Genomic DNA, 16,446 nt, shown 5'->3' with positions numbered 1-16,446 from the left:
TGTGCTTTTTGCAGAAAACCTTTATTTTTGGTGGAGAATTGGTCTGCTTTACTTTGGGCTCCTTGGCATAAAAAGCAACTTATTCTTAAGGGCTACCTCTGAGTCAGCTGAGCAGTGGATTTCCACACCTTGGCATGTCAAGAAGAAGGAAATGTGTATTTTGCAGTCTGGTAAATGCTTCTACCCCAGGGGTTTGCTGTCAAGTATTCAGCCAATGCTGAGTACAATTATGGATTATTCCTATCTGACCCTATAGATCACTGTGAAGACATATATCCTGAGTATATTGTAGATGAAGAATAGAGAAGAGCTATTTGGAAAAAAAAAGGAAGAAATGAGGAAAATTATGGTTGTTAACAAGCATCTTAATCATTTCCTATTAAAAGATTCTGGGCATGTTTCCTTAACTTTCAGTTGTTCAAAAAATAACATAACTAACATTTCTCTTTAAGGGATCCAAGCACAAACTGATGTATTTTCCTAATTTGTAGCTTGCATTTTTAAACTTGCTCATAGTCAAAGACAAGATAAATGAATTCTCTAAATTTTGATGATGACCAGAAAAGCAAAAAAGGTTCCAACCAAAAAATATTCTGGTTAACCCTCTTTTGACCAGAAAATGTAATGAGGGCACTCCATTCTACAGATACACCAATTTACGATCTGCACAGCTCTTGAAGGTACTGCAGGAGAAAGAATAGAAAGGACTTCCATATCAGGTGGTTAGCAAAAGTTCACTCTACTCTGAGCCATCCAGGCAAGCTTCAAGAAGGAAATATTTCCAAATAGGTTTAGACTTTGTAAAGGGGATGGTTTAGTAAGATGGTTGGGGAGGATATTCTAAGCATCCATACAACTAAGTAGACAATCTGGAGGAAGTTATTCATCAAGGAAGCTTTAAGTAAATGACAAATAATGGTGGTAGTACTAACCCAGAGCCTGTGAAGGGCCAAGTTAGGGAGGTATATTATAGGTTTACCTGAGAAGAGGCTTTGCAACCAGAATGCTTGGGGTCTTAGATTTGAGAAATATGAGGAAGAGCTACTGTTAGGGCTTATGGAAGCAGATGGCCTCCATCTGAGGAAGGATTGAGAAGACTTGGTCTGGCTTCTGCTTCCAGGAGCCAAGATGGCGGAGTAAAAAGGTAGTAGCTCTCACCCTCCCCTATCAACCTCTGAAAACCCAGAAAATATCACCCTAGAGAAAAAAAAACCTGGAACAGCAGTGCAGCAGCCCAGCAAACAGGTCTCCCAGTGCCTCAGCAAAAATAAGGGAAGCAGCACTACAAAGGGCCCCAGGAGGATAAGCACACTGCAGCATTCATCTGAAAGGAGCTGAAGAAAGCAACCTAAAGTCTTCCTAAAGTCCCAGCCTTGCTGATTCCAACCCAACACCAGGTAAGCTGTCAGAACCAACTGTCAACCAGAAGGAGATCCTGAAGCCCAGGTGGTAGAGCAGGCAAACACCAACACCTGGACCTCTGAGTGCCTCAGTGAAGGCAGGGGGAACCGGTGGAAACCAGCTCAGAAAACCACCAGGTGCCTCAGCACTCTACCACAAAGGAATCTCCCAGTACATTAGCAGAAATGAGGGAGGTAGCATTATGAGGGGCCCCAGGCAGATAAACACCCTGCAGCACCCATCTAAAAGGAGCTGAAGAAAGCTAAAAGGGAAAGGAAAAGCAGGCAACCTAGAATTGCCTGAAAGTTCCAGCCTTGCTGATTCCAGCCCAACATGAGGTAAGCTGCCAGAAACCTACAGCCTCCAATTGCCAACATAAGAGGCCCCAGCACACAAAGCCAGTGACCAAGACCTAGGCTCCCAACACAAGAAGCTTGGGTCAGTGCCCTCTGTTCCCCAGCAGGAGAGCTCAATCTCTTTAAAGGCCAGGGAATAAAGAAACCATGAGTAAAAAGAAATGTACCATAGATTCATATTATGAGAAGAGTGAAGATCAAGACAGAAATTCTGAAGAGGACAACATTGTCAACAAACCCACATCTGCAACATCAAAAGGGAATATGAACTGGTCTGAAGCCCAAAAAGCCTTCTTAGAAGAGCTCAAGAAGGATTTTAAAAGTCTAATGAGAGAGGTAGAAGAGTCCTTAAAAATATAATTGGCCAATTGGAAAAAAAGTACACTGAAGAAAACAAGTCCCTAAAAAACACAATTGGCAAACTGGAAAAAAAGTACACTGAAGAAAACAAATCCCTTAAAAATATAATTGGCCAATTGAAAAAGGAAGTACAAAAAACTAACAGAAGAAAACAATCTGTTAAAAACTAGAATTGGACAAATGGTAACTAATAACTCTGAGAGAGCAAGAATCAGTCAAACAGAAACAAAAAAATGAAAAAACGGATGAAAACATAAAATACCTCATTGGTAAAACAATCGACCTGGAAAATCGATCCAGGAGAGACAATTTAAAAATCATTGGACTACCTGAAAATCATGATGAAAAAAAGAGCCTGGACAGTATCTGTCAGGAAATCATAAAGGAAAACTGCCCGGAAGGCCTAGAACCAGAAGGTAAAGTAACCATAGAAAAAATACAATGCTCGCCACCTGAAAGAGAACCCAAATTGACAACGCCAAGAAATATAATAGCAAAATTCCAGAGCCCAGGTCACTTGACTCCTAGGCCTCAGTCTCCATCTAGCTGGCCACACTGTCTCCATAATGGAGAAAAGTACATAAGTGTATTATCTGAGTTGTTGAAGGAAGTTTCCATGCCATTAAAATCATGAGCCCTTGACACGTTGACCCTTAAATCACAAACCATCCCTTCAGTGGTCTGTTGCATTGTAAATGATGGAGCTAATTTTTTTTCCTCATGGTGTGTCCCTGGATCTTACTCCTTAGATCATCAACACAAAGAGTTCCCATTTATTTACACATTGCCAGTTGGAAATGGGATGAACAAGACAAGGTTCCTGCAGATTGTCACCCTATGATGACACAGATCAAGATTCCATGGAGAAACCAGCTTGGAAGGCTTAGAGCCTCAGAGACCTAGCCAGAATGACCCTCCCCTCCCAGCTCTGCCCCACAAGTTAAGCACTTTCTGTCTCCCTCTCGTTGAAAGAGCCAAATCTCAAGGGGCATCATTCCCAGAACAGCATATCATTCTAACAAACCCTACTGTCTAGCAACAGTGAGACATAGAGACATAGAACCATAGGTCCTTAGAATCAGAAAGGCCCTCATAAAAACACCAGAGCTCAACAAAAAATTTGATCTTCAAGCACAAGATTCAAGAAAGACATAAAAAGGTAAATGGGACAGAAAGATACAAAATGTTGTTAATAAGGGTGGACTGTTTACATCCCCACAAGGGAAGATGACACTTGCAACTCTTGAGAACTGTATTGTTGTTATACCATGTTAAAGGAGTATTCACAAAGGGGGTGGATATTAGTTGACATTGATGTAATGATAAGAAAAAAATCTAATCAAGCGGGTTAAATGGATCCAAGTAAGTGGATTAGTCTGATCTTAGAAAATGTACTGAGAAAGGAGGAGGCAGACAAGGGTAAATTACATTACAGGAAAAGACAGAAAATCCTATTACAGCAGAGGGAAAGAAGGGAGGGGGGTAAGCATTGTTCGAACCTTGCTCTCATCAGGTTTGACTCAAGAAGGGAATAACATAATCAGTTAGGTATGGAAATCTAACTTGCCCTATGGGCAGTAGGGGGGATGGAAGAAGCGGTGGGGGTGAAGGGGAAGAGGGGGGACGGAGATAATAGAAGGGAGGAGAGACTGAAAGAGGTGGTGGTCAAAAGCAAAGTACTGATGGGGGGGAAGGGAGAGAGGAGAAAGAAAAGCATAAATGGAGGGGAAAGGATGGAGAAAAAGACACAGATAGCAATCATAACTGTGAAAGATGAATCGCTATCTTTTTTTTTCTCTCTTCTGTTTAGTTTGGTTTCCTCTTTCTGATGGTTCCTCCTATTGGTTTTAATTTTTGCTTACAACTTCACTGATGTGAAAATATGTTTAATAGGAATGTAAATGTATAGCCTATATCAGATTGTGCACTGTCTTGGGGAGGGTGGTGGGGAGGAAGGGGGAGAAAAATTTTAAACTCAAAAGCATATGGAAGTGATTGTTGATAAATCAAAATAAATTAATAAAATTTTTAAAAACTTGGTCTGTACCCAAGAATACCAAAATTAATCAGATTCAATAGAATTTAATGCCGCCAACTACTTTTCAAGTAAGTTTCAAGAACAGTAGAAATAGTCCCAAACCAGGAATTAAGACACCTAGTTTATACCTTAATTTTATCATCTTTAAATTTCTAAATTATAACTGTTGAGTATCTTGATGTCAGCCCTACTCCAAGTAATGAATACCATGGTACATCAGGATCTATTGATGATTTTGTTTTGCAGAGCATTTGACAAATTCCCTCATGCTATCATTGTGGACTCATTTTTAATTCTTTTGAAAATGTAGTGTTCCATGACTCAGAACCATACAACAACACTGGCAAAATGTTAAAATGTTACTATAAAGCTCTGCACACCCTTTGCTTCAGCAATCCCACTACTAGGTCTGTATCCCAAAGAGATTCTTTTTAAGGTTGGGGGGGGGGAATAAACCTATTTGCACAAAAATATTTATAGCATCTCTTTTTGTAGTGGCAAAGAAGTGGAAACAGAGTGGATACCCATTAAATGAGGAATTGATGAACAACTTGTGGTGTAAATTGTCTTGGAATATTATTATGCTATAAGAAATGACAAGCAGGATGATTTCAGAAAAAAACTAGAAAGACTTAAATGAACTGATACAAAGTATAGTGAGCAGAACCAGAGAACATTGTACACAATAACAGCATAGCATGATAAAAGAACTGTGAATGACTTAGCTATTTCAGCAGTACAATGATCCACAACAATCCCAAAGGACTCATGATGAAAAATGCCATCTGCCTCCAGAGAAAGAACTGATGTCATCTGAATACAAACTGAAGCATACTATTAATGTTATTTTCAGATCGCTCCCAGAATGATTCAGTGGGACAGATATCCGTTCATGTGGATATCTCAACCATTCCAGGAACTGGGGAGCACAAAGTGACTGTAAAAGGTAAATCTGAAGCCTGAGCAACCCAAGTGTTTGATTAGAATGTTAGATAACTGGTGAAATAAAGTGTGATTTTTCTTTTCTTTGAATCTCTACTCAAAACAAAATGCCTTTGAAATTTTCTAGATGTTTTTGGGTAGAAGTTGGAAAACTCAATACTTAGAAAAAAAATCTCAATATTTTGATTTTTTTTTCTTTTTTTGAGATTTTTATAATGATTTTTGTTTTTATATCATGACACTTTCCTCATTTACACACACACATACAATGTTTGCCATATTCCATAGTAACATAGAAAATTCTATGAACCAGCACCAAAATAGCTATTAACTAACTAATCAATATTAAATACCAGGATATGCAACATTCTGGATTCATAGCTTCACAATTTGTCTCTTTCAAGAGGAGGGAAATGTTTTTCACCATCTTTTCTCCCAGGTGGAGTCAATGAGTGGGTTTGAGTAAAGTATTTATGGACTATTCCTTAGACCTTGGTATAGATACTTGAAGAATAATGATAGCAATTTTTTTTTTTACTATTCTGAGGAAAAGATGATCAGAAGGGATATGGAAGAAAATATAATAATTTAATTTGTTGAACTTGATATATACTTTTTAACAAATTATAAACAATTTAGTGTTTGTGGTTCTGTGCATAATCCCTTCATTTTGTTTATTTAAATATTTCTTTGAAGCTTACTAAGTCTAGAATTTAAAAATTAAAATTTAAAGAATACTGGTATCAGGATAGTGTTGCTATTGGGATAGTCTAGTATTTGATGGATTTTATCTCTGTGATTTCCAATATTTGGGTTTTTGAAAACAATCACTGAATGACTTAGTGATTTTTGGCACTGTGGGAACACAATCTGAATAGTCAGTAATGTTAATTTAGACTAGAAAATTATTTGATAGATAAGCCTTAAAAGGCAACTACATATTGCTTGGTGGAAAAGTAATTTGTTTTGTAATATTATTATTATTATTATTATTATTAGGTGAGAGAAGGGAAGTATGTAGGGACCTGGGATTTCATTGATCTAGGGAACTCCTAAAGAGACAACTCCCACTGTCAAGGCAGGTCTGTAACACATAGTCTTGCTGAGGTACTGAGAAGTTAAAAGTTGCCTGTATGTGTGAGAGGTAGAGCTTAAATCTACCTCTTCTTTAATCTGAGGCCAGCTCTCTGTCCACTCTGCCTCTCAGTATCAATCTCTTGCTTTCAGTCATTTTTCAGTCATGTCCAACTCTTGGTAATCCTATTTGGGTTTTTCTTGGCAAAGATACTAGAGTGGTTTGCCATTTCCTTCTCCAGCTCATTGACAGATGAGGAAACTGAGGCAAACAGGGTTAAATGACTTGCCCAGGGTCACACAACTAGTAAGTATCTGAGACTAGATTTGAACTCAGGCAGTTGAGTCCTGATTCCAAGCCCATCACTCTATCCACTGCACCACCTAGCTGCCCCTCAGTATTGATTTACACACACACACACACACACACACACACACACACACACACACACACACACACATATATTGTGTGTGTCTGTGTATATATATATATATATATATATATATATATATATATATACACAGACACACACACACACATATCGCTTTAACTATCAGCTAGCTATTATAGATTATAAGCTCCTCAAGGACAAGAACTTCTTTGTTTTTGTCTTTATGCTCTTGCATCCTGGCACAGTGTATGGACCGTGAATTTTTATTGACTCTAATTGAAATGAACCAGGATATTAATATCTCAACTAAGAACCTTCCCCTTTTTAAAGAAAAGATTTGTTGACTTTAATTAAAGATAAATATTGATTCTGGCTTAATTTACATATCACAATAAGAACAGTAAGAAAACTTAGAAATTATCCTTCTTGATTAGTGCCCAGCAGTATTTCAACTCCAGCCGAAGGCCCTCATAGTTACATTGAAGTGGAACCCTCCATGGTTAGATTATCCTCCTGGAAGCTATCCAGTTTTCCTTCAGATACATTTCCTTAACTGCAGGAGTAAACCAACCACTCAATATTGAATTTCTTATTAAGGACAAAATGTGGAAATGTTATCTTTCTGCACATGTTCATGCTAATGCTTTCTGCTCCCTTCTCTTTTTCATTTTAGTCATTGCCATCAATGACCTACACTGGCAAACCACAGCAATGTTTCGCCCTTTTGTGGAGGTTTTTATCCTGGGACCCAACCTCGGTGACAAGAAAAGGAAACAAGGCACCAAGACCAAAAGCAACACCTGGTCGCCCAAGTACAATGAAACTTTCCAGTTGTGAGTATTAGTTAAATCTCATTTATTAAATTTAACAATTTACAGACAATTTATTTAATTGGCTATCAGTCATAACTCAACTGAGTCTGTCAAATAATTAGAAATAGAAATGGTTCTAGTGAATAAAATAAAACCTAGGGCCCATAATTTACCTGTTCTTTGTCCCATAATCTCAAGACCCTATTCCCTCTTAGGTGACAGTGGGAATCATAATAACATTATGATGGCTATTATGGTTTTATTTGTATTGAGACATAGTAGTGATTTTATGCTGAAAATTATATATATGTGTGTGTGTGTATATATATATATATATATATATATATATATATACATATATATATATATATATATAACTTTATAATTGCAAAATACTTCCATATAGATTGTCTCATTTGACTCTCCAAATAGCCCTCCCCAGTACAAGTAGCCTTCTCCCCATTTTATAGATGAAGAAATTAGTTTCACAGAATTTAAATGCTTTTACCTAAGCTCACATAGCTAGTAAATGACAGAGCTGGGATCTGAACACATCTTCTGAACGTAAGTGCTATTACCCTTTCTGCTATAGCACATCATTCTAATGAGTTTCTCAAAGAAACTAAATCCTGCAGGCTGATATACTTCCCAGAAACAGGTGGTCTTAGTCTGGTTAAAATGTGTGTGTATATACACACATATATGTAGAAGATCTTATGGAGTGAAACCATCATCGGCTACATGGAGAATTCTTTTAGAGGTAGCATTGCATTTGGTTTCTTTTCTCTGTCCCAATAGCACAGACTGATTCTAAATATGTTCTAACATTTCTCAATCTCCACCTTGCTTTAGTCACTATTTCCTTTACTTTTGCTTTAGACTATCTCAAAAATGCACTCTCACCTTAGTTAACAGTTTCTTCCAGGAGGAAAAGTTAGACCCTGTAAAACGTTTGATCAGAAAAAATCTGGAGTGAAAAGCAATTGGGAAATTTTTACTGCTGGGGCATATATAGTGTATTCATTAAGAGCCCAGAATATCTGAAGATGAATCAAAAGAAGGTGGGGGGAAGGAATGTTCCTGGAATATCACTATTCAGCCTTCTTCATTCTGTTCTGTTCTGCATTGCCAAGTTGTCTCAGATTATTAGTAGAAGCCATCATCAGCCACATAGCTGACAGGTCTAACTGTTGCCATAGGAAAAAATTGGCATGAGCTCTGTTGTGGTGCAGAGAATTTGTATTCAATTTAAATGCTTGAGAGTAGATCTTGATATTCTGTGCAGGATATCCCCCTGAGAAAATCAACATTGATATGACTCTCTAGTCAAGGCTTGGACAGGGGGAGAAGGGGAAAGGGAAGACATAGGGAACTGTGGTATGTAGAAGTAGGGTTACAAAGCAATCCCGTGAGTCTCTAGGCATTGAGCACCAGCTTCTGTTCTGATCTTTTCATCATTGTAGAGAACCTGCTCTGAACTGCAGGAAATAAATTAGAGTCGACAAATATGAAGAGCACCCAAGGCAAAGTGGGAGAATAGACTGGATGGGCAAAAGGACAGCTTTATCAAAGATTTTGCATGCTAGAATGATGAGTTGGAACATTACCTAATGGGAAGATATTGAGACTTTGAGCAGCTGATAGAGCGCCAGTCCTGGAATCAGGAAGACTTGAGTTCAGATTCAATCTCAGACACTTACTAGCTATGTATGGGACCCTGGACAAGTCACTTCACTCAGTTTGCCTCAGTTTCCTCATCGACAAAATGGGCTAGAGAAAGAAATGGCAAACTACTCTAGCATCTTTGCCAAGAAAATGCAAATGGGGTCACAAAGAATCAGATGTGAGTAAAACAATTGAACAAAAACAAAAAAATCATGGGTTTATGAACAAGGCACATGATGGAAATCAGAAGATCATAGATTTAGTGCCTGAAGGGAACTTAGAAACTATTAAGGATGACCCCATCAGTTTATAGCTCAGGGTCACACAGTATCATATTTAAGGGAAGATAGTCTGGGTAAAATTCAGCTAATAGAGAAGTGGTATAGCCACCCCCATAAAATGAGAGTAGTATAGAGTGACATTGATCATCATAGGATTTCAAGCTGGAAGGGGCCTTGGTGATCAATTGGTCAAGTCCTATTATGTTATAGATGAGAAAACTGAGCATCAGAGTAGTTAAGTAATTTGTCTGCAGGTAGTAAGTAGCTAAGTCAGTATTTGAACTCTAATCTTGAACACAAAGCTCAAATCCAGTGCTCTTTCTACTATAGCCCTTGCCACATGTGGTCTAACTAGCTGCAGTTAAAACTACCAGAAAAAACACATTGAAAACAAAGTTTAAGTGGTTAGTCCAACAAAAAATTATGTGTACAATGAACAAATTACAAGAAAGTAATACAAAATCTTTATCTGAATGTCTCTGGATATTTGTCGTAAGCTATATTGTTGTCTATAAAATCAATACGATTTAAAGACTAGACAGTGGATAGCTACATTTAAAAAAAGCTCAGAGATTTTTAAGGGATGAGAAAATCAGGGTTTTGACTCCATTGCTCTCCAGTTACTCAAGTACAAATGTATCTGAACAATGTACAAAATCATCAACAAGATTTCAGAGTTGGTTAGGGGATCAGAGGGCAGGAAAGAATTAATATCCTTGATCAAAATTCATATTTTTAATCCCTACAGCATCCTGAGTAATGAAAACCGCCCAGAGGCCTATGAGCTTCACCTCTCAGTTAAAGATTACTGCTTTGCGCGGGAAGATAGAGTTATAGGAATGACAGTGATTCAACTCCAGAATATAGTGGAGAAGGGGAGCTCTGGGGCATGGTATCCACTATTGAAAAACATCTTTATGGATGACACTGGCTTGACAATCCTTAGGATACTTTCTCAAAGGACCAATGATGATGTGGCTAAGGAATTTGTAAGACTGAAATATGACACAAGATCCGCAGAAGAGATTGCCTGAAACCAATATTGCAAGGTAGCATCTTCAAGAACCTAAATAAGCTATTGTTGTTTGACTAGTGCATGTGTGTGCAAATCAGTGGGAATGCATAATCAACTATGTTTCAGTGTTTATCAGCACTCTGGTGAGTGGAAGACCTGTGTGACTTTTGATGCCTATTGGGATTTGGAAAGTTAGTAGTTCCATGAAGTGCCATAATGAAGATTAAAGACGCATTATCAAGAGTATCTTTTCAGATGTCAATTTCATTTCATGATCAAACTTCCATCTCCTCAACTCATTCATAAATTATTTGTGCTTTCCCATTTGTTCATTAATAGTTTTCCTTAAATTACTGTTATATGTCATTTAACAAGTTAACTGCCTATCTGTGCATTAGAAAGTATTTTGTATTCGTAGCTTTTTTATGTTACTTCACCATCATTTTTAGATGTCTGACCAATAACTTTTTCTACCATAGCTAGAAATGCAGTTACTTCTAGAAAGTGTTTGTAATTTTATAATTACTGATGTAATGTGATGATTTTTGCATACAAATGAAAATAGAAATGGTGGGAAATATTTTATGCTGACCACTTTCCAACCTTTCTGAACTATCACTGTGAAGAAACGCTATTAAAGCAATCTTATACAAAGCAATGCTCACTAGTTTGTTTAAAAAAAAAGTTTGATATAGTGAAAGAGCCTTTGTTCTTCAAAACTGCCAAGGTCATGTCACATTTGTACAAGAAGGTAAGTTAATGTATTTGCTCTGTGGCATAATGCTTTTACCAAAATCCTTTTTTTTTTAGAAAGTGATGTAGTCAGGGTAAATGATTTAGAAGTAGGAAGGCAAATTTGTTTCTCTAAGTCATCTATTACGTGTAATGATACTGTTAGTGTTTTCCTTCTGACAGTTATAAAGATCATTTTGCATACTTAGCTGTATAATCAGTTGTCTTTTTTCTTTAAAAAATATTCAGCAGTTTGTACTGAATGCAACATGACTATGTAATGCACTGAAGCAAAAAAAATTGTCTTCATATATTTAGTGAAAAAAATGTAAAATAAAGTCTGACGAAACTGCTTTCAGTTTTGTAATTTATGTTACTTATGTACCCACAAAATACCAAGTATACTATCTAACTTGAAAGAGAGAGAAGATGGAAGTGCTTGAAAATATTTTCTATTCAAAAACCAACCTGACTGTAAGATTGACTGAATGATACTTCCATACATCTGTAATGTTCTTACCAAATTTATGGTTTGTTTTTCTTAATATAAACTATCGACATTTTCATCTTCTATATTCCTATGGTCCCACTTTCCCAGGTGAATAGCTACACTCAGGTATACAACAGTACTTTCCAAATGCAGTGAATGAATGAATCACTTGTAGTAGGCTATCTATATGATGAATTCAACACTACTGATCCTCCAAACCTGACTGAGACTGGTTTTGCTGATCAATTAGATCAAATATTGGGGGTATGATAGTTCTCACAATTTTTGTTGCCCTATATAGTGAAAATATTTTATTATACAAAATAATGGGAAAGAAAACCTCTGTGGCATGGTATCATCATATATGGAAAACAATGTCTTTATGCATAAAACTGGCTTGACAAGCCTTAGATTGTTTTCTTAAAGCATAGTCAGTGTTGCATCTTGTCGGGCAATTGCTGGATCAGTGATTGCTTATAATGCATGGCATAAACACAATATTTTAGCACATGCATTAAAAAATACTTGTATATGGAAAACTTACAACCTTTTATAGGACTTCCTGCCTCCCTCTTTCACTGATAGAGCATCATTTCCTTGTTTAGAAATGAAAAACTCAGGTTCTTTTGACTCTAATTACCAATGAAATATGTTTGTGAAGTTCAAAAATAATGTTATGTCTGGAAAACATTTTTCTACATAATTGTAGTTACAGAAATGACTGAAGACAAGAAGCAACATAATTTTTTAAACAATTGCATTGCTCAGAATATTTACATTGATGCTTCATTGAATATAGTTGTTTGCCCCACTAAAGAAACCTGATACACAAAAGTGAGAACTTGCAAAATAAATTATGGGGTAATTTTTACTATACTTAAGGATTTGCTATATGATTTCCTATAGCAAGAACGCTTGGGACATTTAAGAGGCAATGTAGTATTGTGGATAGAGTATCAGACAAGTTATGCTGGTCTTTACTAGCTGTGTGAAGGCGTTAGTAAGATGCCTCAACCCTCTGAGCCTCAATTCTTTATCTGTAAGATGTAAGACTTGTACTGACTACCTCACAGGAAAATGCTTTGTAAAGCTTTAAAGGGTTATAGAAATGTGAGTCATCTGAAACATGGTTCCATTTCTAAAGTTTTGACGTACGCTTTTCAGAAATACATCCATAAACAAATTCATGTGCCACTCTTAACAATAAAAGGAAAGCAAATCAGGCTCAATTTTTCTTTTTCTTTCTTTGAATGGACAGGAGTTAGGGCACAGACTTGTACCTGTTGTGTAACTTAGATTCTCAGAGGGTTATCTAGGGGCATTGGAAGGTTAAGTGACTTGGCCTGGGTCACAGTGACCCCACGGCCTGTTGTCCATACATTATAGCAGGCTTCCTCTGAAGGCTTAATTTTCATTTATGATATCAAAACTAGGTTGAAGAAGAATTCAGTACTTTTCTATCACTCTGAAAGCATGATCTCACATCATCCTCATTCCACCTGTTGTTACTGTCATTATTAAGAGGAAGCAAAGGGGAGTGGACAGAAGAGTAGACTAATAGGAGGTAGAGAACTGAGTTTGAATCCTGACTCTAACATTAATTAATTCTGTGACCATAAACAAGCCACTTCACCTTTTCTGAACCTGTTTTCTCATCTGTACAAAGACTAGAGTATGAGAATCGAGTCAGAAAGAGGAAGGTGGAAAGGAATACTAAATTATGTAGCATCTACTATGCGTGGAGCACTGTGCTAAGCACTTTATAAATATTATCTCAATTGTTCCTCAGAACAACCCAGTGAGATGGGAGCCATTCTTATCCCCATGTTAAAGTCAAGGAAAACTACAGTTGAAATCTTGTCTTGGACACTTATTAGCCATATGACCCTAAATTGTATGACTTCATTGCTCTCAGCCAAACTAAGGCTTCTTCATCTATTTGTGTGGTTTTTCAGTAGTTTCAGTTGAGTGCAACTCTTTGTGACCCCATTTGGGGTTTTCTTGACAAAGATATTGGAGTGGTTTGCCATTTCCTTCTCCACCTTATTTTATAAATGAAGAAACTGAGGCAAACAGGGTTAAGTGACTTCCCCAGGGTCACACAGCTAGGAAGTGTCTGAGGCCAGATTTGAACTCAGAAAAGAGGAGTCTTCCTGACTCCAGACCCAGCAATCTATCCACTGAGCCACCTAGCTGCCTCTTCTTCTATAGTACCCATCTCCCAAAGCTGTTGTGAAGATCAAATGAGGTAACATTTGGAAAGTACTTTGCAAACTTTAAAGCATCACAGAAATGCTAGCTATTTTTGTTATTTAGTAGAGTTGTAAGAAAAGCAATGGTAAAAATTCAATTCAACAAACATTTGTCAAGTGCCTCTAAGTACAAGGCACTGCAGTTAAGTGTTAGAGGCAATGGGGTGGAGAAGAATGAGGGCTAGGTCCAGATGCAAATCCTGACTGCTTCTTTCACTACTTGTATTACCTTATTCAAGTCATTAAGCCCTAAGGAGTCTCTCCCCATTTTAATTCAGCTAATACCCTCTGATGGCTCTCAATCACCTCCAGTATCAAATATAAAATCCTGTTTGGTGTTCAAAGCCCTTCATGATGTGGCCCCTTCCTACCTTTCCAGTTTTCTTACACTTTATCCCTTTGTATTTTGCAGTTCAGTTATATCAGTCTTCTTCCTGTTTGTCAGACAATGTATCTCCCAACTCTGTGAATTTTCACTGGCTTTCGGAATTCTATCCTCCTTTACTTCTTCCTCCTCATTTCCTTCAAATATCAGCTAAGTCCTATCTTCTGCAAGACACCTTTCCCTGGCCCTTTTCCCTCTGCTGTTTCTCTCTCATTTTTCTTGTATATTGCACGTCTGTACACAGTTGTTTGCATGCTGTCTCCCCTATTAGACTGTGAACTCCTTAGGAGCAGAGACTGTCGTTTGCCTTTCTTTGTATCTGCAGTGCCTCGCACACAGTAGACACTTAATAAATGCTTACTGATTGACGGACTCTGTTACCTTATCATTATTTATCATATACATCTAGATCTCGATGGAGCCTCATTCATCAAGTATTATGTGAAATGAGGAGACTACAGTAGGTATTCTCTGGTGACCCTGATAGCTCCAAAATCCAGGAGAGGCAGAAAGAGAGACAGGAAAAAATCAAAGTCTTGGCTCCCCAGAAGCTGATGGTCTCCTGGAAGATACAACAGATGGATAAATGCAAAATAATTTGAGGAGAGGGACACAACTGAAAACTGGGAGGGGGGGGATCAGGGAAAGCTTCCTGTAGGAAGTGGTCCCTCAGTTGAGCCTTGGAGGAAATCAGGGATTCTAAGAGGTAGAGGTGAGGATGAAGTGTGTAATGTGACCTATTACTAATAGTGTTTGCAACGTAAAATGTTCCTCTCATTTCATTTGATCCTCACAACAACCCTATTAGGGTTATAATATAACGCAATATATTATTATATTAGATTAGATACTACATACAATAATATAAACAATGTAAGAATTATTATCCCTATTGCACAGATAAGAAGACTGAGGTTAAAAGACCTTAAATGACTCGTCCAACTTCACACAACTGGTAATTGTGACAGAGTCAGGATTCAATTCCAATATTCCTTCCACTTCACCAGGCTGGTGCTGGCACCCCAATAGCTGATATTTTGCCCCCTGGATTCAATTTAATGAGATCCATACATTCTAGGTTTTTGGGCTATAGTACCTAGCAATGACTAACTATGGTGGTATGAATTGCATCAGACTGAAGTTTATCACCACCAGGAAACACAAGTAGTAATTTTGAAGGCACCATTAATCCTTAAACCTTAGTGTTCCTTGAGCACAGGAATGTTTCCGTGGCCTTTGGATCTAAGCCATGTATCTCTGAGGCTGTACCAGATAATCTCTAAATCTCTGTCATTAAGATTCTTCCATTCTAATTACTGCAACATCTTTCACTGTGGCCTTGAACCTATGATATAACTGAATTAACCATGGCAAGGTAACTTTGGAATTCATAAAAATTTGTCTTGATAGTATGCTATCCGTACACATAATCTAGGTAGAAATCCAGACTGGACCTTAGTTTAGCCAAATTAATTGGACTTATGCCATTGACCCTTTAGGGGATATTATATAGAAATCATGTTACATTAGATAGCTAGATGGCTCACCAGATAGAGTTCTGGATCTGAGTTCAAATCCAGCCTCAGACACTTACTAGCTGTATGACCCTGGGCAAACCACTCTGCTTGCCTTAATCCATGGGAGAAGGAAATTACAAACCACTCCATATATGTGCCAAGAACCGTCCTTGGGCAGCATGGTCCACAGGGTCATGAAGAGTCAGACACGACTGCTTTACTTCTTTAGTAACGTATTCAGTATTTAGTAAACAACAACAACCACAGTCTTGACACAGAAGTTATACAATGCAAGTAACAGTAGTATTCACCTAAACATATTTTTCAGGCTGAGTTTACATAATACAAAAACAAACCAAGTCAGTTCATTGGTTCATTGGTGGAGGAAGCTGACAAGAAAAAGGAATTAATAATCAAACGGATAATAAAACAGAATAAATAATAAATTGGACTGATTCTTTTCCATTTTTTTCCACCTTCAACTTGGTATCAAGGCTATCACAGAATCATAGAACTTTCAGGTTCAGCTAGTCTAAACTATGCCTTACCGAGAATTCATTCCTTTACATTCCTAAAGCGATCATTCAGCCTTCCCTGGATAATTCAGTATTCTTTTGGATACCTCTAATTGTTAAGAAGTTTTTCTTTGCTTGGATCTACAACTCCTACCATCAGTCCTAGTTTTACCTTCAAAGTCAAGCAAAGCAAGCCTAATCTAAGCCTTTTTAGATGAT

The 16,446-nt window shown here is 37.5% G+C and overlaps 1 protein-coding gene across 1 annotated transcript in view; it reads left to right on the top strand.

Annotated features, from left to right (window-relative positions):
* UNC13C (unc-13 homolog C) overlaps positions 1-12,781 on the top strand; it is a 705,000-nt gene extending 692,219 nt beyond the window's left edge. The window contains exons 30-32 of the mRNA XM_020981173.2: positions 5,009-5,101; positions 7,237-7,396; positions 10,070-12,781. Of these exons, the coding sequence (XP_020836832.1) occupies positions 5,009-5,101; positions 7,237-7,396; positions 10,070-10,355 (539 nt within the window). The 3' untranslated portion in view covers positions 10,356-12,781. The remainder of the gene's footprint in view (positions 1-5,008; positions 5,102-7,236; positions 7,397-10,069) is intronic.
* Positions 12,782-16,446: the final 3,665 nt, after the last annotated feature.

The sequence above is a fragment of the Phascolarctos cinereus genome, unplaced genomic scaffold (genome assembly GCF_003287225.1).
Source record: "Phascolarctos cinereus isolate Bilbo 61053 unplaced genomic scaffold, phaCin_HiC Scaffold_3;HRSCAF=262, whole genome shotgun sequence".
NCBI lineage: Eukaryota > Metazoa > Chordata > Mammalia > Diprotodontia > Phascolarctidae > Phascolarctos > Phascolarctos cinereus.
Note: the sequence above shows the minus strand (reverse complement) of the source record. Positions and strands in the feature narration are given on the sequence as shown.